The sequence below is a fragment of the Fundulus heteroclitus genome, chromosome 2 (assembly GCF_011125445.2).
Source record: "Fundulus heteroclitus isolate FHET01 chromosome 2, MU-UCD_Fhet_4.1, whole genome shotgun sequence".
NCBI lineage: Eukaryota > Metazoa > Chordata > Actinopteri > Cyprinodontiformes > Fundulidae > Fundulus > Fundulus heteroclitus.
The window spans coordinates 10,728,297-10,754,246 of NC_046362.1; the positions used below are offsets into that span (position 1 = coordinate 10,728,297).

The window sequence follows — 25,950 nt, forward strand, 5'->3', positions numbered from 1 at the left end:
TGTTCCACCTATCATTAACACCGAAAGAGTAACAAGGTTCTGGGCGCTCACAAAACGTTCACAAAGGAGTTATAAGTTTGTATTAGGGTATCTCTAATTAAAAACGGCAGTTGGCAATCAATGAGCATCATGTCTTTAAAGCAGCAAACTTTGCAGGCCGGCTACTTAAGTAGCAAGTAAGTCTGGCAGATAGCCAGACTTACTTGCTACTTAAAGAGCAGAAGAGCACAAATACGTAATATTCCGCTATCGAGTTTTTAAAATTATTTTTTTTTCTTGTTTAAGTCCATGTATTAAAGTAACAAAAAATATGTTTTTGATAAAAAAATACATTTGCAAAAATAGGTATATTATTTTTACAAGCAATAGGAATAGTTGTATTGTTACTTTTCTTTTCTTAGATGTAACTGGTTTTAACATGGTATGTCCTTGAAAAATCTTTGTGTGAAATTAGTGAAAACAAAAAACTATGGTACTTTTACTCAACTGTGTCATACTGTGAGAATCTCAATCCCTCCAAAGCTTTGTTGTATTGACAAAATAATAAGATCATCTACTTTCGGACGGTGCTTTCTACTGCCTGTTGGTTGGTAAGAAACCACACTCAATGCCACAGACCCAATTTAAATTCACCCCTAAAGTCAAACTTAAAGGTCATAGCTTCAGAAGTAATGTATCCACAGAACGTCTAGAGTGCTGCAGAATAAAAGGAGAAATTTTACTGAAAAATATATTATATATAAATTATTGTTTTACAGATCTTGACAGGTCCAGAATACATAAATATCTACCTGTGGTTACAATGCCAACATCGACATGAAAGGATTCTGCACCAATAAGAATAGTAGCTCTGTGATAGTGCTGAGAAATGGCTTCTTCTCAACGCTAAATTTCCTATAACGCTATATTGGACCGCACTGCCCTAAACTTCAGTTATATTGAATTAACTTACCTATCCAGCAGAAAGCCTGCAATAATAGCTGTGCCGATATAGACTCTCGTTTTCTCCCGGTTATTACTTCTTTTTCCTTTCTTGGTTATTTTCTCTTCCCTCTTGCTGTAATCCTCCATTTCAACAGAAAACGGCAAATAGAATGATCTACGTCTTTGCTCGTTTATACTCCTCCGCTGACAGCATGTCTTCATAGGAGACAGATAGTGAAAACGCATAAGGCTGACAAGTTTGTCCCCTTTCGGCTACTGAAAACAGAAATGGCGACGCAACATGACGCCTCCCAGCGGGTGCACCGACACCTATGTGTTTATAAACTCCTAATTCTAAGATATGACACTTTCATTTTTGATGTGATGTTATTAGACTTTGGCAGGATATGTACTTATAAAAGCAACACTTGATTTTTGCTAATTAAAAGCCAAATTAGGAACACACTGTCCCTTTAAGGATACAGACAGATTTTTTTTTTTTAAACTGAGCCAAGGGTCCCTTGGAAGTTTTTGTGAGATTATACCTTACAGATAAATAATATATAAACAGAAGACAAGCTTGTGCAGTTCAGGAAGATTCATATTCACGACCCCTTGTACACATTAGCAAGAGATAAAGGAAAACACTGCTGCAAATAATTAACAGTAGTGAGATTGCTAAGACCTTTAGACATAGATCTTAGAGTCAACAGCAGAAAAGAAGTAGCTCAGCAGCATGTGAAACAGAGGAACATCAAGCTGCACAAGTCTGCAAAAACATTTCATTCTCAAATCCTCCATCAACAACAGCAGAGTCTCAAAAGACAGAACAAAATTAAAAAAATCTATGACGTCTTTAAAGCACATTCAGCATGCCCTTGGAAAACGCCAGCATGAAACCTATTTGTCAGGGATGCTTAGAGTGAGGCAGAAAACGGTCACAAAATCCTGCTTACCTGAAGTTCCTCAGCAGTTTTCTGCAGCTTTCCTGGACCGGAATGATCTGAAGCGTGGCTCTGCATGTCAGCGGCTGTACTAGAATCACTCTGCTTCAGGCAACAAACAGACACCTGTTGAGTTTCGCGTTTTATGTGATGAAATAAAATCAAAACAAAGCCATACACTTTTTACCAGCGTAACATGTCCTGCCCCGTACCTTACAGTATCCGGCGAGCTCTTCTGCGATGCCTCTCAGGTGCACCAGGTACCGCTCCAGCCTCCGCTGTTGCTTGAGGGCAGCGAGCTGAGCTTCGTTCTGCAGCGTGGCCACCTTATCCAGCAGGGACTGCTCCCTCCTGGTCCACCTGAGCCGCGCCATCCGGGATGTGCTCTCCAAATCCGAGCCCCTCTCCTCCAACGCGCGTTTTGCTGCCCGGAGCGCCTCCACGCAGCGGCGCTTCTCCGCGCTGTTCATGCAGGGACCGGACGGCGGGAGACGGCGTCCCCTCTGACACACACTTTGATCGCAGTGACGCGTTTCCAATGCTCTTCGCGTCTCCATCGCTCATCTGGGTTTAAAAGTTTGACTCGCCGAAGTAGTCAGCGCGCCCACACAGTTTGCGCAAGAAACCTATTGTGTGTCTGCGGACGGATTTATGGAGTCATTTCCAAATTGGAGTGTAAAAAAAACAAAACAAAAAAAACTTTCATACGCCTTTGACTCTTTTCTGCGACAGTATCAGTGCAAATAACGCATTATTTGCAGTCCGGTGTGCTGTTGCTGCATTTAACCATATTTTTGGAAAGTCAGCCAAATGCCCAAGACGACTCATTTTTTTTCGACGTGCACTCAAAAACGTGATCCAGGTCAAATTTGTGTAAACATTTCATTTCCAGTTAATGAAATGACAAAGTGGACAACTGCGCTTGTTTACTTTTTTGATTGTTGAACACTGGTGGCTCCAAGTCACCCACACTTCATTCTCTTCCACTTTGTCCTTCTCTACTGATCACACCGTGTAGGCTACTTATGAACTCTATTTAGAAAAATATACAAGATGTTTTGAGTTGATTCACAACTGTGTGTTTGATCCACAATTCTGTATACCTCTGCGTCTTGGTTTAGATGCCTTCACAATGCGTCTGCAATATAGAAAGTCATAAAATATGGAAAAGCCATTTAATGATACACTAAAGTATTGTGGTAGCCAAAGTATTGACTGGTAGTGTATTTGCTTTACCAAGGTGGGCTTTAGGCTTTATACCTAAAACGCCTCCCTTGATGCTCAGTCCTCGGTGATTTATTTTATTGCTGTTAAAGGTAGAGTCAGCCAGAACATAACTAAACCCAGACAGGAGGAAGAACTGAAAAATAGTAAACAAAAGCCCGATCAAAACTAAACCCTGACAATTATGAGAATTAAGGGGGAACTTTATATCCATATATAATGTCTATGATAATGAAAATTGCATGTTGAGTTACACCTACAACCAGAAAGCTGCTTTTCTTAAGACCATTTATATCAGGGGTCCCTAAACTTTTCAGTCTGCAACCCCTAACTAACAGCGCCAGAGATTAGTGACCCCGTTTGGCAGGTTAGATTTTTTTTGTTTGTTTGTTTTGGGGGGGGGGGGGGGGGGGATTATGAGAGCATAGTCATAATATTACAAGAATAAAGTAGTAAAATTATTAGAATAAAGTAGTATTTTTCTAAGAACTTTTACAAGAAAGTGCTGCCTTCCTCCTGTGTTAAAATGAGAAATGTGTTGTAAAGTTATGCTTTGGTATTGGTTTCACAAATAAGGAAATACTAAATCTTTTTAGCACATCAGCATCGAATCATGACTCCCCAAGAGGTGTCACATGACTCCCAGGGGGGTCTGGGACAGATATGAAAACGAATATGCTAGCATCAGATGGGTCTGGGACAGATAAGACAGTTTTCTGGAACATGCTGTATAATTTGACAAAAGACTGGTTTATCAGAAAGCATGTTGACTTTTAAAACCAGGGTTTTAGAGACGTGAATTGCTTGCTTTAGGGAACAGAAAACATATTACACACAGCCACAAGGGATCAGACTTATCACACTGGCCATGTGTTTATACCGATAAACTCCAAAATTATAGCATGAAGAAAAAAAATTGACGGCTATGGACTGACAAAAACAACAGATCTAAATCAAACTAATGTCTTCTAACTTAATCCACGAAGAGAAGTGTTATCAATTTACCTTTCATCAGCATGATACCAGTAAGAGACAAAACTCTTACAGCTGCTTCACAATGGAAATCTGGAGCAGTCCTTACCTGTCATGAAGACCACACTGAAATACTGTATACCATTAATACATACTGTCCCTTGCAAAATTATTGATAACTTTTACAACACCACGTTTTATCACTTCAGCATCATAGATGTCAGTTTTATTTTGTGGGAACTTTACATAAAGGACCCACACAAAAAAGTCTGAAAGGTTTGTCGTCTGCTAATGTTTCGCCCTTGTTTTTTCATACCCATAAATCAATCCAGTGCTATCAGTTCCATTTAAATTACCTCATTAGTAGAAGAGGGTCTCTGCAGTGCTGAAGTGGGAGTTTCTTGTGCTGTAGGAGGAATTTGTCTAAAACCTGATTGGTCGGATTGACAATTTTTTTTTTTAAAGACAACATGACAGTTGCTTCTGTTTAATCCATACTGACCGCCCCAGGTGGTGATTCGAGCACTCAGTTATCATCCATGCGCATGCACAGGTCGAGAATTAATGACTGGCCTGAGTTAGCCTTTACTCCAAAAATAGTAAACAATCAATGAGTGGTCCAAAGAAATATAGAACAATAATCTTGTTGCTGTTTTAAATATATATATCTTATTGGATAAGATTGGGTTTAAAATATGATTCATGGCTTTGAGTATGACTTAATTAATTAGCAGCTTTAAAGATTTATTTTATTTACTTTAAAGTTATTTGATTTGGGTCTGAACGTTTGGGGGTTACCAATTTTTTGTAAATATTGGTAGTCTCTCTCCAGCATGATACCTACATACCAGATGGACATAATTATGGGAATGTTGATTAAATTAAACACAATAAATCATTACATTTTTGTGGCCTGCCCTCAATAGTTGTTAGACATGTCCAAAATAATTCATTATCTGTATCTATAATGCACATGTTCAAATTCTCTGCTCATCTCCTCTATGGAATACAACGAGGGTCAGTTTGGGGGACTTTCAGCTTTGTTGTAAATGAATACCAGAATACCCAATATATTTTCGTACATTATGTACTTCCCCCTAAAGTCTACAGAGCCTGTTATGAATCTGTCATGACAGTGCAACACATATTATTTTATTTTTACCTTTCTGATAAATTCATTCTCTGTTGCTTTAGAACTAACTTTAGATTAACTTGTTTTTCATTACTGATTTAGTGTGTAATTCTATGTAATTCTATGTAATGTAATTCTATATTTTTCACACTGTCCCACTAGAATTTCCCCACTGTAGCACAATAAAGGTATTTCTTATCTTATGCCTTAACAACATATCGAGGCAAACAAATATCAAACAAAACTTTCTTGGACTAAATAGCTACAAACACCCTTGACAGCTGTTGCCATCCCCCTCATTTTATTTTGGTCTAACAGTACAGTTTACAATATTCGCACGAGCTAAAATTTTCTCCAGAATTTTCGGTGCTATAGTGAAGTAAGGATTTTTTTTGTAACCCGACACTGAAAACTAAAAATGCAATTACTAGTAATTGTAGCCTAAATCAAAAGACAAAGACAACAGAGCAACATCATAGTTAACTACACCTTTATTGTTCCTTGTCCAGTCAATGAGAGCTTTCAGTTTCATCCCTAATATATGCCATTTCACATCAAAGTACTGATTTCCAGCAGACAGCCAGAAAGCTGTCAGTACCACCAATGATGCAACCAAATCCCATCCATCAAGTGTGCAGGAGACCCCAAGACCGTTCTTCAGCAGAGTGAGATGCCTTCAGTCCGTTTACATTTTTTTCTCTTTAATAAAGGACTTCTACTGAGGGCCTCACATGAGATGACTGGCCTGTTGATCCTTAGCAGCTAATGCACATATTAGTCTAAGATCTATGCGGTCTCTGGCCTAATAGGATGCCACTCGGGATTGGAATGTGTTTAACAATAGTCTTAAAAGTTACCACAATGTTTGCATTTTGTCTCCAATCTCATGCATGGTATTATGCGGGGCCACAGCCACGTCTGAAATGTCAAAAGTTCAAGGCATTCATGCATTTGGCAATTTTTTTACCTTAATCTATTGTGGCATGAAGATAAAACCAGGAAAAGCACTTTGTGGTGGACACTGTTACTGTCACAATGTAGAAGCATGGCCAGCATCCGTCGTACAACAAAATGATTCAGAGGAACTCAAAATGCAGCATTTGTTCCTCCATTTGAGGGACATAAACTTTTAAATTTCGACCAACTGGACTTGGGTCAAAATGTACAATTATAACAATAAAAAAAGACAAGTGATAATGTCCATAAAACTCTGCTCATATGTTAATAAAAACACTTAACTAATGCATTCGAAACAACGTCATGAGCTTCTGATGAGCTCTCGCCGTTGATAGAGATGGCTTTGCTTACCTTTTGCTTATATCAGATAATGAAAAAAAAATGCATTAAACGTGACTCTTCTTACAGAAGCTCAGCAAATAGTCCTGTTAGATAACATGAAGTTGCCACAGTTCAATCATACATTGCACATTTACAGAAGGGCATGAGGTGCGCTACTGTTTCACTTTTACCGTTATTAGCCGACGATGAGCGACATGAAATGAAAATCGCTTACATTAAATGAAGTGCTAACATTCTTTACAAAGCACCACCGACGATCTAATGATACAGTCAAAACAAAGTAGGTCGAGATTGTTCTCTTTTCGTTTTTTCTCGACGTTAGCCAAAACCTGTGGAAAAGCTGAGATCACTGCACAGCTGGGCCAAATCAGCTTTAGATCTGGAGGTGCATTCGAAACTGCTCATTTAAACACCTTTTTCAGATTCTTGCATGTACTGAACTCCCCGAATATTTCTATTTCACTACCATGTCACATCAATGTTCACACTTTGGTATTAGGATTACCAGAGTTTATGGTATGGGCTAAAACAGAAGCTACACGCTTCACATATGATCAGTACAGCAAGGTATATTAAGTATAACAATACAATATCAATCATTCAATATATTAATTCATCCTGAAATAAATTGTTGAATAAAATTGGATAAAATCCACTGCACAAGCATTTGAGATTTGCTTTGACTGTATCGCTCTAAGACAGTGATTATTAAAAAAACTGAGCTAAAAATTAATAAAAGACAAAGTTTGTCATTTTTATAAACTCATACACTTGCCCTTCACAGCTATATGTTGACCTTATGCAAGGGAATGCAGTGAAGAACTGATTTTTAAAAACATCCCAGTTAAAAAGTAGTCAGAAAATGCAGCATTTTTATATTAGAAGTATCTGGTTTGAGATGGGAAATAAAGAGGGGTGGGGGCGGGGGGGGGGGGGGGGGACTGAGCAGGCAACACTTGCAAAACTGTAGGATTTACAATTTTGATCATGACCCATTTGGAAACAAGTCACTGTGAAAGATAAGAGCAATCGTTTATGTAAGGCATTTTAAGTTGACAGAACTCCTTTGAGATTCCTTCAGAGAGGCCTTTAGTGGATAAATAAGGAACGGCTTTGTCCATTTTCCAATTGTTTTCCCATTTCCGTGTCCATTTTCCACAAACACATCCCACAGGGGAAGAGCTGGAAGTTGACGCTCTGGATTAGAATGTTGTGGAAAGGGTCTTGGATCCTTATAGGTGTGAACCTCTAGCAACCACAAGCAGTCATCATCCCAAACAAGAGAAGACAAGGATGGTGCTACATTCAGAGATTCAGGCGGAGGAGAGCCAAGAGGAGCATTGGGAGGACATTAAGAGACGAGGAGGACATGATGGCTCCACCTGAAAGAGACAGACAAATAAAAGCACCTTCTTTTGAGAAAACTTTCACTAGAACTCCTGAATTTATTGCTTAAATTGATGGAAAACTTAAGACATGTTATGTAAATGTCCCATTGACATCAAAATCACACAAAATATTTTACATAACAAAACAAGTGCTTACAGAGTGTGGTTTGTACTAAATCCAATCTTGTACCATATTTTTCGGCCCATAAAGCGCACCGGATTATAAGGCACATTAAATATTCTTCCCAAGTGTGTAATATCACTCCGCTCCTTCACATACACAGCTCTCTATCAGGAGGACAGAGTAGTTGGACTACACTGCCCTGTTTTAAACATAAGGCCAAAATAAACATAACTTTTATATTGAATTAACCTACTAGGTTTATTGCTGCTAGCGCGTACTCCGGGCTGACTCTCCGTGGACGTTTTACCCGTCATAGTCCAGCGTACTGTTGCCTACATTTCTTGTGACAAATTCATACAATTCCCACACTTACTGCCAGTGGGATGAAGCAGGGGAACGGATGGTAAAATGTGTGATTAGCTAGCTGAGCAGCTAGAGCTGTTTATTTTCCAGCAGGCTCCCACCTGTCAGTGAGAACATAGGGACTGTGATGCCAGGCGTCTTTGCGACCGCCTGCTTGGAGCAGCTCAGTGTATCAAGCTCAGTGTCACATATAAAACAGTTTGTTGTAAAGACTTCTTACTGCCGAGACGTTTATAGTGTGACACCATGTACCTGTACGCACAGAATACGCCTTGAGTACGCCTTGGACCTCAGCGGAGTGAAGTACGCCCGAGTATGTGTGGGTCTTCAGTTGAATGCACTTCTAGTTCAGACATTACAGTCAGGCAGTCTTGTAGACAGCTCAGGGCTCTGATCAGGTAGTGACACAGTGTACCGTAATGCTCCGAATATCCATTTGAGCGGTGCGGCTTCGTTGCTTACCAAAGTCCTACTTACACATTTTAACAGATTTTTGAGTGCGTTGTATCACATAAAATCGGTCAGTAAGCACAACTGTAATAATATATAAGGTGCACCGGATAATAAGGCGCACCATCAATTTTTTAGAAGATTTAAGGATTTTAAGTTTGCCTTATAGTCCAAAAAATATGATACTTTACTACTTTAAAGAAAGTTGCTTCAATTTGCTCCATGGTAGGGGCAACGTTGTAACTTGTTTGTTTAAGAGGTTGTTCGCTTAATGAAGTTCTGATATAATGATAAATATAGCTGTCATCTGTTTTGTAAAAAAAAAAAAAAAAAAAAAAAAAGCATACACAATGGACAGACAACTGTCAAGGATGTTATACTCCTAAGGATTTCTCCTAGACTGTCCCGCTAACCTGATCTAACGTAAAAACCGAAGCCAAAAAGCGAAAATAAAACCAAACAGAACCTGGGACCAACTTCAAAAAGCTGATTTGAGTCTGGCAACCAATCATAGCCTGAAACCTTGGACATAAAATGGCTCGGTTTATCACCAATTTTCTTAGCATAGTTGGTAGTGTTTGTTTCATTAAATAGTTTCTTAGGGATCATTGTTCTGTTGGAACCCCCAGGTAAGTCCAAGCTTCAACCAACAACCTATGGATCTGAGGTTAAGTGGAAGTATTTGTTGGTCTTCCTCCTTTGGAAGACCAATCTAATGCAATGCACCAGTATTACTTATAGCCCAAAAAACCCTCAGCATGATGCTAACACCACTATGCTAGACTCATCAACACATACTTTTTGTTCTTGTACACCACCTGCTCAAAATCTGTCTCAATTGACCATAGACATTTTTTTGTCCTGTACATGTGGGTAGCTGCATGTTTCAGATGAACTTGAACAAGTCCACATGACAATCAAACAACAACTGCGACAAATATGCATTTAGCCACAGAGTGTGACCACATAAGAAGTGAGTCAGCTATGTGGCATTGAACACCCAGGGTTAAACTTTTAAGTTCCTTCCTTGATACAGCAGTCTTGATTTGGTAAAAGGGCAGAACCCATCCATCACCTGCATGAAAAAAAGCACCCAGCTTTCTGGTACCTATACATTACTATATAGTACGTCTCTCACCAACCACATCCATCAAATTATAAAAAGGATTTGAAGTGAGGGACCGTGGTGCATGCTGTCTGTGTGGAGATGACCCAAAACACCTCTCTATTCGTCAGTTCCACGCATTCGAAATCCGTAATGACTTAAATTCCCGGGTCTGTGAAATCAAGCTGTCAGGTGGGGTCTGGACAGAGTGATAAGGGGATAAGAAAAACACAGGGGAGGGTTTCCTCTTCTCATCAAGATCCATTACAGAGGCTTAAGCCCCCTCTATCCAGTCGGCCTGCCAGCCGATCACCCATGCAGCGAGTGGATCAGTCAGGGGGCTATCAAGGCTTAAGTCACGGGCCATCTCATCCCTCCAATCTGTGGTATGAAATCTGAAGGGACAGCTTGACTCTGGCCCATGGGAACCCCTTGGCTCAGACAAATGATAACCTATTGCTGACTTTAAACCCAGTATAATCTCACAACCTAATGGCAGATCAGTATGAATGGTCGTATTGTTTTGCCTCAACACTGTAGATTGTACATGCCATTTGATCACCAGTCTGCATTTCTGTTCCACTGACACAAAACAACCTTGGTGAAAAGGAAATAACACTCAACCGATACATTAGATTTCAACAGTGGGATAACTCTACTTTAAGGAAGTTTACTTTGTTTATCATGACTTTTTTTAACTTAAATATTAAAAACGCCGATGGAACAGGGACCCACCTCCACTGTACATAGAAAAGATATGAAACTCTAAGTGTATCCAGGTGTTTAACTATAATTAACAACAGGGACCTACTGTAGTTTCCAGGGATGCTGATCTGTGCCACAGCCCCATTTCCTCCCTCTGTGTGCGCCCGGACTTCTACCACATATTCTACCCCATTCGCATGCAGGGGAAGATCTATGTGGGAATCTTTGGTTGAGTACAGTGTGCCTGTACTTTCGCCCTTCTTCTTGTACAGCACCTGGGAACGTGATAAATTAAAAGCATCCGGTTCAAAGCAGATTCAGGTTTCGATCACAGAAATGAGAAATTATTGAGTTTACTTACCCTGTACCCTTCTCTTAAGGACTCATTGGAAAGCGGTTCCACATGTTCCCAGGCAACACTTACAAGCTGGCCCTTTAGTTTTGTGCCTATTATTTTTGGAGGTCGATCTGGAGCTAATAAGTTAAGAAGAGTAAAACCAGGTCAAACCAGAGAACTCTCTCAGCTGAACACCTATAAAGTGTTTTGTTTTAGATCACATAAGTCAATGTTGAAACATACGAGGTTTCTTGGTGTGGATCTTGATGTACTTGCTGGGCGGTCCGTATCCGGCAGAGTTGTAAGCTCGAATCTCAATGATATAGTCTGAGCTGGGCTTCAGACCCTCCAGCCTTGTGTGGTTTTCCTTTCCTGACACCACTACCATCATGCGGTCTTCACCTTCACTGTCTCCGTTTTGTCTCCAGTACCTCACCTAAAACAAAGCCAATATCAAGGCGTTATGGTAACGATGCACCTTGTTTTAGCAGTGACCTTATGGAGGTGACGTGAGCCATATAATTGGGAGACAAAATAGGGAAACTGTTTTACATTAAGAATTTTATATTTATTTTTTACCTTTTTTTGAATTTGATCTCCTATCAGAGAACACGGCGTACTGAACATGTCATGGTGCAACACAGATAGCAAGAGGGTGTTAGCTTTTTTTTAGTTGTAGTCTGTCTCATGAGTCAGCAACCACCCAGATTGTTGATTCCACACATTCGCTTTATTTACCAGATATACTCCCATCAAACATCCAAAGCCAGGTCTGTACGGCACTAAACCTATTATATCCTTATTATACACTCTTTTTCTCAGTCATGCATAGCCTTTTTACATTTATCTGTGTTCATAGGACCAAAGAGATCTGCATCATCTTGGTCATTGACAGAAACCAATCAGCCAGCTTTGCACACAGTGCCCTCCACTGCCCATTTGTACCAACAAGGACGGTAAGAGAGGGATTGATTTTGTGGTTCATCTGTAAGTCTATACATGTGCTTTGACATCTTGTAAACAGCAGCAGTGGGACCAGCGCTGCCCCATTGCCTGACAGAAGAACCACCCACAAGGCTGCTGCTCAGGGACGGTGTCACACGAAAGACAGGTCGTCACATTCCATGCGTTGCACCAGTTACTTTAGGTACGTGCCTATTATAAAATGTGGAGATGTCGGGCCAAAAGAGGATTTTTGGGAGTCCCACTGTAGCTTTAAAAACCTGTTTAGGTCTGCAGCTCATTGCGGCTGTAAAGCATGAGGGAGAGCAAGATCGTTAGCAGATAATAGGAAGACTAAACGGAGTACAGCGCTGTTGCCGTTTTATGTTTTGAAGCTTTCAACTTGTGCCTGTAAGGTGTCCACTGGTTTTAGGGATGTAGAAATCTGACACACACACAGACTCCTGCTTCATTAATGGTAGTTGTGCTAATCACTAGCAGAAGATTCTAAAGACAGTTTAAAATATCAGCTCAATAATTGATTTACTTTGCTTTTAAATAATAGTAAAACTATAAATATGTAAGTTCAACTTTTAAAACCTGTAAGAGGGACTGGGCTCACACACCCGCACTGAGACGTCACCTTCTTATCTCTTATGAATGATTGGCAAAGCAAGACAGGAAGGCTCGAAAAAATATCTTAAAGACTGCTGTGATTGGTGATGTTTTGAGAGAGAAATGGAACGTTGAACGTCTTACAGGGAAGATGTTGTTTTACCTTTTTTTCGAGTTCTCGACAGCTGTCCTGGAACATGAAGGAATAGCAAACAGGCTTAAATTGGAGGCAGCCGGACTTTCGCCAAACGGCAGTAGGAGCGTTCATGTTTTTAAAGGACATGGAGGTCCATCTTCCTCCTCCATGATCTTGAAAAACACCAGCGCTCCAACCGCAGGTTGCTCAAGTGTGAGCCACCAGAATTGACAAAGACTCCCAGATAGGCATCCAAACGTTTTCAGATAGAACTGAGCGAAAGTCCGGTTGCCTCCGATTTAAGCCTGTTTGCTGTTGCCATGACCCAGATCTGAGAATCTGAGAATTTACAGAGGCAACGTTAAGGAATATGGAAATTATGACAGTCTTGTAGAAATCTCAGGCTTTAAGGCAAAGATTGCGTTCTATATATTACAGATGTATTGTTGCTGCTGCTTACAGTTACAAAGGTTCCACACTCATCACCTGCATGTGAGACTGACAGCAGTTTAAAATGTTAATTCTGTACTCATTATTTGTTTGTTTTAGAATACTGATCAAATCAAATTTACTGCAACACCTCTCAATGAAAATGAATCGTCAACAACAGCTCCGGTAAGCTACTGCGTAAACAGTTTGGGAAAACATCTCAAAACCAAATGCTTATAACTTTTATAGTAGCATGAAGATTTCCTTTTAGACATTTTTAATCCAAAGCAAAAGATTTGTGTACGGTCACTCATAGACTAAACCTGTAATAGTTAAAAAAAACAACACGTGAAGTTAAGGATGTGCAACAGCTTAGGTGACCAGAAGGGGAGCTTTTTACTTACCTGGTATCCGTCTATATTACTCTCTGACAGAAGCACCCAGGAGACAGAGGCCGTCGAGGCAGAAAGTGCTTTCCCCTGAAGAATTTCGGGAGCATTGGACGGAGCTGAACAGGGACATCAAGTGATTAGAACATTATCACTCATCATTTTAATGGAGGCCTTCAGAGAAAATAGATTGTAGCATAATCTTTAAATATCATTCAATAACCTTTATGGTGATTATTCAAACAGGAAACATTGGTTCTCAGAGTAAGAAAGTAAGCCCTGAGTGAAGTTTGTTAATCAGAAAGCATACCTTTGTTAAAAATCTTCTGTTTTTGTTAGGTGTAATTAAATAAGATTTTTTCCTGGAAAATTGTAAAAAAAAGATAGGTGGGCATTTCTAAATAAAGAAGTGAATGTTTAATGCCGTGTTCCTGATTTTTGCCTGTAGTGTGAATGTTAAAAATTCAAACTATTGATTTTACTGATGTGGAAGCACAACATTTTTCATTGGTTTACGTTCCTTTAGTAGAGTATCAGATACTATTCTCTGTTCATTGCAACAACTACACGCTATAGCCCAGCGTTCAGAAACATTTACAATCCATAAGAGCAGTTTTTCCTCTTGTTCCTGTTTAAAAGCATTTGAAAAGAAGGTTCTTAGGGTTTAAGTATTCTAAAAATGGGGGAAAAAAAACTGAACAAAAAGAATCAATACATTTTCTTGAACTGAGTATTTCATATTTCTGAAAACAAAACAAAAAGAAACACAAAAAGCCCAAATTGGTGACGTAAGGATCAACAATCAGACTGAAACAAACAATGTATTTAGTGTACCATTGATTTTTTTGTTTTTTTGTGGAAATTCCTTACAGATATGACATATAAATGCACAAGAAATGTCAAATTGGGTGCTTGAGAACGCAACTGAGATCGCTTTCAATTTTAGCCAAACTTATCAAGAGTCCCTTTACAGCCCATAAAGAGCCAGATACTGCTCCAGACATGGCATCGGAACAACAACAATTTAAATACCATGCACAATACTGCAGAAGCGCTGTTCCTGAACATACACATAATCTGGAGGCAAAGCACTTTGTCTGGATGACTTCAGAGTCATGAGCACATCTTCAAAAGGCAAGGATTTCCTGAGGATTGCACCCTGGCTGCAAGGCATCTCTGTAAGCCATCATGTCTGGATTGCCGGTGGTTAACTCACGTGTCAGTCGCTGGAAGTTAAGAACTCGTCCAAACGTTTCACATCCCTGCACAAATGATCAGCCTTCACGTTCGTGCAGCATGGATCAGTATAATCCCCCCACAACCAAAGTTCGGGGGGGGGAGGGAGGGGTGTTCACTTTCGGGGGCGCATTTAAATTCCTCATAGCAAAACGTGAGAACTAACTTTAAAAGGGTCCCACACTACAGAAAACAACAGAAGTGCTGACACTAATGGGCTGGAGTAGCAGAGAACACTCTGAAGTATTCCTGATCCGCACTGAACCATAGTTTGAAATTTTTACATGTTTTTTTCCTGTTATAAGTGAGACTGTTGAGAGCTGTTAGTCGGTACTCACCATCCTGGGCAGAGTAAACGATGGCTGTTAGGCTGTACGGTCCCTCTCCTTGTCGGTTGAAGGCTTTAACTTTGACTTCAAACTCTGTCTTAGGGGGGATGTTAGGGTCTTTGTGAACATAGTGCTTGGCCTCGGGGTCAGCCACTGCCACCCTGTTCCACTCTTTTCCTTCATGGGGTTTAAAGGCCACGATGTAGCCAAAATTATCCCCATAGTAGTACTGAGGCTGGACTGGCTGAACACAACAGAGAAAGAGAAAGAAAACAAAAAGGGATTATCATGATGTGGAACTTAGATTTTGAATTCAGTATTTGCTGTTACAGGCAAGTACCACTAGGATATAATATAATTTCTTACATTCTGCTTTTCTTTCCATCAAAGGGGGAAGTGATGTCAGCTAATACATATATATATATATATATATATATATATATATATATATATATATATATATATATATATATATATATATATAAATAATAATAATAATAATAATAATAATAATAATAATAATAATAATAATAATAATGATCCATCCACTTTCCTACATGCTTTATCCCTGCTGGGGTCGTGAGGGGTGCTGGTGCCTATCTCCAGCTGTCAATATTAATGCTTTTCTTGAATGTCACTCTCACTTGAACAGTCCGTAGCATGAGAGTAAGCTCTTAAATGTTGAGCATTGCGCTGTAAAGTGTAATGAAAGAAAACCCACTAACGTGTGTAATGTTCAGAAATCAACAGCTACGATCACAAAGAGGCTAAACGACAAAACGCTTTGTCAGCTCTTACACGGAGAGCCGTGGGCTGGAAACGGCCGACCTACCGTCCATGTGATGGTCAGCTCTCTGCTGGCCCCTCCGCCCCCGCCGACATCTGAGGGTGCCACCACAGGAACTACAATGAGACAGCAACGGCAAAAACTTTGAGCCCACGGGCTACGAACCCACACAAACAAGGCCAAACCCACACAGGCACTAACCCATCCCTGGACTTACAACTCAGACATCCTTCCTCTGCAAACACAGTATCAATGTCCATCTACTGCGTCAAACACGATCCCTGATGTATGCGTAGGACTCTTGCCAGCCAGGGTTAAGTAGCTCATCTTCACTTGGTGATTATTTTTAAAGAGGTCATAGCAGGTCTGAATTCCAGTGTGAGGTTTCACTAAAGTGGTTATTTGCAATGGTTCATGTGGCGAGTCTGGCACAAAGCGTCTGTCTTTGGAAGCAGAGCCTAATGTAAATACTGCTGATTTGCTTTTACAGTTCTATTTATATATTTGAACAGGCAACAGTAGAAGGACAAGTTATAATTAACAAAATAGAAAGATGGATGGGAGTAACACATTTTTCCCTTCTTTTTACGTCACTGTGAACAGTAATCTGGTTTTCAGTTCCATAGACAACTACAGTAAACAGGTCTAAAATCAAGACATGCTCCTACCCGATTCCTGGGTTTTCTCTTTGTCCGACGGTCTGCTTGGGTCCCCCGTCCCGAGAGTGTTGGTGGCTATGACCCTGAACTCATATTCTGTCCAAGGGAACAAATCCACCACTATAGCTGTCTCTGCATTCCCCTCGATATCAGCAGGCGCTGCAGAAAAAAAATGTAGGTCTAAATACACTGAATCAAAATATTCAATTTTACAATAACCGTCTTGCAAAAGTTTTCACGTTTACATTGTTTCCGTAGTTTTTTTTTTGCCATGCAACAACCAAGAGTTGTGATAGAACAACAGAAAATGTTGCATTCATGTAAACGAAGGAATAATAATACTCAGTTTATTATTTACACCTTAAAATCTGAAAAGTGTTCCATCGCCTATGCTCTTATGACCCTAAATACAATCCAGTTTAATGTAATTAAAATTTGGCATCAGTATGAATCCTGTAGCTCAGTGAAGGCCTAAGATGTTTGTTAGAGAACATCAGTGATCAGACATCATCACAAAGACAGGAAACACACAGCATACACATTGAAAATAAAGTTGTTGAGAAGTTTAAAACAGTGTTAAATTATGAAAAAAAAAAACATCCCCCGTTAGCAGATGTAAAAGATTTGAGAGAGGGGAGGCAGTTCCCCTTCCTGCGGGACTGCAAAGCTAAACCAAGAGCTGGAGATAAAACAGAATGATGGTTTAATGCCTATTTATGTGTTAGAGCGCTCCAGTCAAAGTAAAAAAAAAAAGAAATCCTAATGAAAAATCTCTGCTGAGCCTTAAAAATATGCACCGATACTCTCCATTCAATCTGATTTAGTGATTTTGCACAAAAGAAAGAATGTGAAAAAAGTTAAAAAGGCCCCGTGTTCTTAAAGAAACCGTGACGTTATGAGTTGTGTACCTTCTCCACCAGTAAGTCAGTTATGCTAGTGAGGGTATTTATACCTAACTAGTTTCAGTAGGCGTTCCTCAACATGCAGTACAAAACCAAAGTAGATGAGCGATCAAAGGTTAGTGCACTTTGGCTAGAAACCACTGATCAGGCCCAAAATCTGGGTGTAGTGATGGACTCTGACACGAACCTCCACAAAATCAGCCTTCTATCACCTGAAGAACATTTCCAGGATTAAAGGACTAATGTCTCAGTGGTCTTTAGTGCTACCCCTTTGCACGTGGGAGTACTCACATGTTGTGGCGTTCTTCCAGACATCTTTCGAGAATTGATCTCTGTACTGAATGGTGTACTTGGAGATGGGGCTGTGGTTGTCTGCTCCACGGCTCCACTGCAGCTTGACACTCCTGTCAGATCTCTCAACGACTCGCACCCCACCAGGCGCTCCGGGGGGCCCTGGGACAAAGAGGAGATTACCAGAGAGGCCTTAAAGTTAAAGTTGGTTTCATGTAACTTTCAAATTTTCAGCAAACTTATAACTATATATAACTATACATATATATATATATATATATATATATATATATATATATATATATATATATATATATATATATATATATATATATATATATATTTTTTTTTTTTTTTTATTGCAGGCTGTTGCAAAAGGGGAACGCATTTCAGTGCCCTGTGAGCCAAGGTGGGATAGTCCTTTCTTACTTAGACAGGGGAGCAGTCTCAGAGTTAATCCCATGAGCATGTCATCACAATATGATATGTCAATACAAGTTGTATTTCATGATAATGATTTAAAAATAATCAAATTATATTTTCAAAATAATGCTAAAAAATAGATTATAGGTTGGTAGAAAGGGCTGTGGACCCACAATGATCTCATACACACGTTGAGCTTTCTGAACCAAATTAATGAAATAATTTGACTTTCAAGATTATTTTAATTTAATGAGATGCACCAATATGAACGAAACTTGAAGAAAGACTAGTCAACACTATATGGCCCCCTTTTTCCACCCTCACACATTCCTCCCACATTTTAAGAAAATTCCTAAAAAAAAATTTCTCTTATTCACAGGTAATTAACTCCGTCACATTTCAGCATGTCGTCAGGCAAAAACTGTAACTTTGCAGACACAACATGTGAAAACTAACTTTTTTTATGTGATAAATGACAAGCTACAGGTGGAGAGCTGTGTTTTTTACGCTTTAAGAATTCCCCGAAGCTGATGTATTTTTCTACATCTGCCGCGAGAAATCGGGTGTCTTTCATCTCCAGGATGTGTGCTTTGGTTCCACTTTGGGGGAATCGTCACACTCAGCCGCTGTGCCTTCACCTGGCCGTCTGTCAGCACCTGCCCTGAAAGCCAGGACACTGGAGGGATCACTGGCAACCCGCGTCGCTGCTTGAATTCCTGAGTGTGAGTCTAAAGAGAGCCTTTTGTCCTGTAATACCGGGCCTGTTTCACGACCAGAGGAGTGGACAGTAAGGCAGGCTCTCTGTCGCTGAGAAGGGGAGACGGAGAAAAAACGAAAGAAAAAGCCTGACGAATCGTTCAGGAGCCCAACTACAGCGAAAGAGGAGATTAAAGACTGAAAGCTGGCAGTGTTGACTTTGTTAGTGCTGATATGAAGTAAGGAAATCAGCAGCTGTGTGTCATAAAACAGCAAAAAAGATGGAGATGTATGAGTCATTATGTCCTCATTACATGACATCACAGTGGATTCATTCATTACCAGGCCAGATGGTAGCTGACACTTTTTAAAACGTGTTTTACACTCACTAAAGCATTACTTGTCCCATTCAGTTCCATCAGCAACTATAACTCTGCCACTAGAGCAACAACTTCTTTTACTATTCACAATTTAAAAAAAAAAAAAAAAAAAAAAAAAAAACTTTTCCCATGCTTCTTTCCTGGGTCGACCTGTTCAGGTTCTGGTCCACCATGGTTCCAGCATAACATCAAAATACCACAAGATATAAATCCAGAGCTGCATTTATGTAGTTAAATAAATACTTTTAACTGATTATATATATATATATATACTATATATGTGTGCACTTTTTATTTCTAATTATTATTTTAGCCCTTGTGTCTCTATGTAGAGCTAACGCAAAAAAAGGAAAAAGTCTTTGCTCTCAACTTTTGTCCTCATGTTATCTTGGAAATGACAGATTAGCTGGCAAAAAAAAGGTTCCGATCCGGTTGTTCTGGAAAGATTTTCCCACAGCACTTTTACCATGTGAGTGCGTTTGATTTTTTTGGTACCCATTTTCAACACACACATACTCTTCCCACATGATAATTAACATCCTGAAACACTTTAATGAGGAGTTTAAGAGTATGTGGCAGGCAAGCCGTCAGAGAGTTTTGTCTTCTGGGTTGCTTAACAAGCTCTCTAGCAATACGCTCTCTGATATTTCCACTTTTAGACCCATTTCTAAAATAATAATATTCAGACATGAGCACTTTAAAAACATATTTAGGTGAAGTTTAGTATGAGTTGAACATTTTAACTATTCTTCTGCATCTCTGCACTCTAACCCTTGCACAGTTTGGAGAGATCTTATGACATGCAGTTTTTTTTTTTTAAGTGAGATTCTGTTGAAACTGTTCATGCTTTGCCGCAGTACATAACTTTCTTGGTTTCTTCTTTCAAGTATAGATCCAGAAGAGTTGGACCTGGAGGCTGAAGCTAATGGCTAGTCCAACAAAGACCAAAGAGGATTTCTACCATCTTAATCTCAGAAACATTGGCCCAGTTTATCCAAACACTTCTTTTTAATCATCATTAAATCAATAACATTTTATGATGCACAAGTATTTAAACAACAGCTTAATGCAAACATGATGTTGGTTTTAAAGGTTTCTAAAACAACGTCTGCGTAAAGTGTGGTCAGGGTGTTAAGACTGGAACCATTTCATGATGGTAAAAGCCCAGTTTGGTCTCGGTTCCTCTCAGACAGTTAGCATCATCCATAGGACCGACCAATTTGGATCAATACTAAACGATGACGCCAAGAGAGTTACAGTATTTACTGCAGCCTAAACCTCATGTTTTAATAAAACCTCATTTCAATAAAGGGCATTTTTAAAGTATTATGGTTTCTATTGTTGGTCTTTTCCCTCACAGAATCCAACAGCTTCTTGGGAAATTTAAGTAAAGTAAAACAAAAGGAACGATGCCCCACCCCCCCACCCCCAAAACCCAGAAAAAACAGAACTCTATGCAAATTACAACCACAGAGCTGCTACGTTAAAAAAGGATGAAGCCTTTTTTCAGCAGCGCTGTCATACCTTCCATAACGTCTATCCAACTCACCCCTGACAACCAGGTGGGCTGAAGCGCTGGTGTTGTCCACCTGGGTTTTTGCAGTGCAAGTGTAGCGTCCAGCATGTCTCAGTTGAGCATTCTTGATGAGTAGCTTAGCATTTGAACTTCCATTCTGCATGGAGCAAAAGTATTGAGCAATTTATCTGAGGGAAAACAACAAATTGACAAATCTAGCAAATCCCCTCTATCTGCGTAACATTTACATACACTTCACCTCTCCTCCTATGAGGTATTTATCAGGTCAAACACTGGCTCTGAACAAAAGCAAAATCATAAAACTGAACCAAACCACAGCACTAACCGCTCAAATTGGCTTTGCTAACTCGACACAAACAGAAGGGAAACTAAACTCCCTTCTGAAAGGGAAAATTCATGCTCACAAAAATAGGATATCATCAGTCACAGTCGCAATCTGGTGGTTGCTGGGCGAGTGGGGAAACAAACGAGAAACCGCTGGTTTATGGTAAGAAATGAACTTACGGAGAGAAGAGGTCATGTCCACATTATGGGATATAATGGCAGTTAGGATTAAGCCGGTAGATTACTCAGTGTTCTTTTCAAGGAGGGATGGGGTATTCATTCTGGAGCCATAAAATCCATTCAAACTATACAGTACTTTTCCATTTTAGATGTGCCAGAGAAAACGCCGTTAACAGCAGACTTGAAAATATGATGTGGACCTGACTGAACCTAAATTTAGTCCTCATAGGAAAAAAATAAATAAATAAATAAAATAACCCAAGTGATTACTCACCAGGATGCTCTCATAGTGTGCGCTGTCTTTGTGCAAATCTATTTCTTGTTCATTCAGAGACCAGATGAAGGTGATGTCCACCGACGGGTCATGTGATGCTGCGCACTCCATCCAGGTGTCGTCCCTAACGTGAACATCAGCGTTCGAGGGTGCCAATGTGATCTTTGTGGACTCTTGGGAAATAAAAGAAGCGTAAAAAATAAAGGCAAGAATGAGGAAGAATCATATCTGATTGCTGAAACCAATCATATATATATTTTTTAGCATTCATCAAAATATACAACAGATGTATACATAGCATTGGACAGCATCTGGACACTGACTTTGTTAATTTTTATAATTCTGACACTGAAGAATGAACATTTATTTTATACAGTGTATATATATATATATATATATATACACACACATATATATATATATATATATACACATATATATATATATATATATAGATATATATATATATATATATATATATATACACATATATACATATACACATATATACATATATATATATATATATATATATATATATATATATATATATATATATATATATATATATATATATATATATATATATATATATAAAACTATCATAGTGGTTTAAGGCAATGCTATTTTATTGATTATTTTTTAAATCAAACAATAACCCTGACCTGAAAACAACCCTATTGTCAGTATGTTGTAAACAGGAAGATTAATGTTGGCACATGTTTTCATCACCATCACCAATCACCATTTTGTGTGTCAGTAACTGCCCAGTGTAAACATGGTAATTGTTTACAAGCTCATTGAATTTACCTAAACCATGGTAGCTTTGTTGAGATTGGAGTTTTTAAGATGATAAAAGTCCAGTTAAGTCTTGGCCCCCTCTTAACTTTATTAATACTAAATTAAGGCATTTTTGGGGTGAGATCAACCCTGTTTTCACAAAACAGAGTGTGATTTCCCTGTATTTCTGCAACCATGGTTGCTTGATTTACATTATTTTGCTGACAGTGCAGCCTTTGTCATCGTTCCCTCGAGTGTTTTTTCTACTGATGAAGAGATAATTAATCCTTCAGGCTTGCTGTCTGTAAATGATCTGACGCTCCCATTGAACAATGATGAATGTTATTAAAACGGCATTATTGTTTTCTCTCATCACTCACTTTGTCATATTAATAATTTCTGTTCTCCAACTTTTCATAAACACTACCAAGAGAGTTACAGTATCTACTGCAGGTAGGATATTTGCTGCTTATAACTTTTATATATATATATATATATAACTTATTTAAAAAATGTCTGATCTCTTTAAATGTTTTGTATTTTGATGCAAAACACTTTCTTCTTCTGGTTTAAACCATTTAATCGTTGGTGCAAATCCACTTGAAAATGACATGATGTGAAACCACATCAAGTAAACCTCTTAAACATACAGAAGGAGGGACGCTTGTCTGGTTTCTGTTTCCAATCTTAACAATGTAAATTAATACCATCTGCCTTATTTAGTAGAAGCAAACCATAAACAAGTAATTGTTCTGGTCTGTTATTCATTAACCCTAAGTATTTTCCCCAACAACCTGAAGTTATCCCATCCCTCTATTTGATTTGCAAAAATGTTGTTTGTATCAAACATATCTGGCTGCTTGATACAAGACAGGGCGGCAGAATATGTGACAAAGTATTATTGACAGAATTTCTCTCCATGTTAGCTGTAACACAAGCTATAAATGAGGACTTATTGAGCAGCTCACATGCTGCACAATGATTAGTAACTGCAATTAATAATGATCTATGATAGAAAAGTCATTTGTCTTGCCTTCGACACACATAGTTGTATAGATTGTGTTTGGAAAAGATTAAAAAAGTGCAATAGTAACGAATGTCCAGAAGAGGGCAGAAAAGAGCTTTGTATCCAGCAACACCAGAGCTCAACTGTGAACAAACTGAATGCTTGACAGGTGAAATGATATCAAATGTCAAGCAAAATAATTAAAATCTTTACCTTTTCATTCATTACTTAGATCTTGAACCAAGTACTTTATTTATGTATTTATTTTCTCTCAGAGCGCCGTGAGGCCTAATCCCTTGTCTCTGCACATCGCATCCAAAGCAACTCCCTCGTGCATCTGGCCTTGGGGGAATGAGTGAATATCCAGCAGAAGCCTGTATGCTGTCACCCTGCTCTGTGGGCTATTATTCAACATACGTTGACATTTGGAGGTTAGCCCTCTTTGCTAGGACTGAGAAAGACGAGATTGGCTGCCAGCTGACGCTGGGATCCGTCAAAGCAAACTCCGCTGTCCAAAGGACGTCAAAAGTTAACTGAGGGCTGTTATTTTAGATTAGCCGCAACTTGCCTGTGACCACCAGAGGGAGCGTGATGTTGGCCTTTCCCCAGTCGTTCTCCGCAAAACAGGTGTACCTGCCCTCATCTGCCGGCGTCACGTTGAGGATCTCCAGGCTCCCATCCTCCCAGATGAAAATCCTGAGGAGGAAGCAGACTAAACGCTAGCACTCTGAAGATCCCTGTTCCGTGTCGGTAGGAAGGTCGAAAGTGCACTGTTTGGTATTCAACAGACAAACGCATGATGAAAAATCGTGCAAGTCCTCAAACTATCAGTCAGTTCTCCTCACAAAAACAAACTATGTGCACAACGCAGCAGGAAGCTGCATCGCTTCCCTTCAAAGGTAGCATACACATTCATATTTCTGCCCTCGTAGTCATGCTTGACGGATGGCATGCCAGAAGCTCCCCCCCCCCCCATCACCACCACACACGCTCTCCTGCTTAGACAGAAGCCGTAGAGAGAATTAGGATTCATACTCTGCATAGTAAATTGCTTGCTGCTCCTCTTCTACAATATTTGAGTGTCAGCACTGGGACTCTTGGGGGGTGGGTGGGTGGGGGGGGGGGGGGATTAATGTTAGAGATCAGAGTTGGGGGGGGGGGGGGGGTGATGTTGCTCTCAGATTACACTTGTTTTTGCCAGTGACGAGCATGAGATAGGGCTTTACTTTGTCCACACGGAGCTGCGGAACCAGCTTAATGTCAGCCAGTGACAGACAGGGCAGCTCTGCTCGGCAATCAAACACAATTTAAGATTTTCCTCCAAACTTTATGGGTCTCACAGATAAAGGAGCTTATTTCGATCAAAATGTTGTAAGGCATTTCTCTTGAAACATGGGTTTGCCTTCAAAGCAGAACGACAGATTCTTGTCCCTGTGGCCCAGATGAGGCTGGCAAGGACAGACGACGGTAGGCAGCTGATGAAAATTGGCATCAGAAACAACAAAGGACAAATCAACCGCTACAAACCAGACGGAATATTATGAATACAAATAAATGGATATGAATATTTATTCATATTCATTAGGTTTTTATTCAAGTGAATTTGAATAAAAGATACAACAAATGTTCACTCATTTGTGTGTATGTGTGTGTGTATGTGTGTGTGTGTGTGTGTGTGTGGGGGGGGGTTTCAATTGTATTAAGAGACGACTGACCTGGAGGAGTTAGAGAGCAGCTCGGTTTCTTTGCTCCAGGTGAAGGTGGGCTTCGGTGCGGCTTTGGGCCGGCATTCAAAAACCACCCGGCCGTTTTTGGGTGCCAGCACTCTTCTGACTGGGTTGTGGAGAAACTTTGGAGCCCCGACTGTGAAATGACAGCAGTGATTAGTCTTTCCCAAGATGCCTGAATAGTCACAACTCCAACTGTTAATATTTCTACGAAGCAGAATTTCTATGGTATCTGTCCCTATTATTGCATTTATTAAAGCATCAGCACCCGATGAATCTCAGCTCTTAATGCCTATTCAAGTCTGCCGTCTGAGTTGATATAGAGCAACACCACCACTGACTACAAGATGTTGCCTGATTGAAGGCAGCTTTTATGAGCATGCTGTACCAATGTGCTCAACATTAGCACAGCACTTGCAGGTATATTGGTACCCAGTGATGGACTGACGATCTGTCATCTCTCGCCCAATGACAGCTGGAGATAGACACCAGCCTCCCCGCAACACTGCACGGATAAGCGGGTATAGATAATGGATGGATGGAGTTATATGGGTGTGGCATACTGAGGCCAACCTAGACAAACTCAAGTTGTGCTAAAGCATGTGTACCTGCCAGGAAGGATAAGCTGTAACACTAACATACTGTGTGTTTGTGTGTTATTTTACTGTAATAGCACTGTAAAACCAGCTTGTTTTGTAAAATAGACTTTGCATTGACCAGTGCACAAATCATGGCTCATAAAAACATGGAGGAGCCAGTTTGTTGGGGAGAATTTGACTCTTCTGACCTCAAACCAACAGAACTTCTTTGGGCTAAATTAAAGCAAATACTACATATCAGACCTTCGTGTCCACCATCAATGTCTGACCTCACAAATGCACTTCTGGAAGAATGGTCTTTCCCTTTTACCTTTCCATTTCTGTGTCAATAGGACTTGAAAT

At 39.7% G+C, this 25,950-nt stretch overlaps 2 protein-coding genes across 4 annotated transcripts in view; both read right to left on the reverse strand.

The window, feature by feature from the left end:
- The window catches only part of LOC118565177 (E3 ubiquitin-protein ligase PDZRN3-B-like), a 76,699-nt gene extending 74,277 nt beyond the window's left edge, over nt 1-2,422 (reverse strand). Inside the window, exons 1-2 of the mRNA XM_036144927.1 lie at nt 2,081-2,422; nt 1,881-1,970 (exon numbers count right to left, since the gene is read on the reverse strand). Of these exons, the coding sequence (XP_036000820.1) occupies nt 1,881-1,970; nt 2,081-2,338 (348 nt within the window). The 5' untranslated portion in view covers nt 2,339-2,422. The remainder of the gene's footprint in view (nt 1-1,880; nt 1,971-2,080) is intronic.
- Nucleotides 2,423-5,669: 3,247 nt separating this feature from the next.
- Nucleotides 5,670-25,950, reverse strand: part of cntn1a (contactin 1a) — a 91,203-nt gene continuing 70,922 nt past the window's right edge. For all 3 annotated transcript variants that reach the window (XM_036147386.1, XM_036147375.1, XM_036147383.1), the window contains exons 12-24: nt 24,998-25,145; nt 23,851-23,978; nt 21,497-21,669; nt 20,731-20,854; nt 17,683-17,844; nt 16,499-16,648; nt 15,876-15,946; nt 15,053-15,287; nt 13,494-13,597; nt 11,211-11,403; nt 10,992-11,104; nt 10,737-10,905; nt 5,670-7,877 (exon numbers count right to left, since the gene is read on the reverse strand). In XM_036147386.1, the coding sequence (XP_036003279.1) occupies nt 7,801-7,877; nt 10,737-10,905; nt 10,992-11,104; nt 11,211-11,403; nt 13,494-13,597; nt 15,053-15,287; nt 15,876-15,946; nt 16,499-16,648; nt 17,683-17,844; nt 20,731-20,854; nt 21,497-21,669; nt 23,851-23,978; nt 24,998-25,145 (1,847 nt within the window). In that variant the 3' untranslated portion in view covers nt 5,670-7,800. The remainder of the gene's footprint in view (nt 7,878-10,736; nt 10,906-10,991; nt 11,105-11,210; nt 11,404-13,493; nt 13,598-15,052; nt 15,288-15,875; nt 15,947-16,498; nt 16,649-17,682; nt 17,845-20,730; nt 20,855-21,496; nt 21,670-23,850; nt 23,979-24,997; nt 25,146-25,950) is intronic.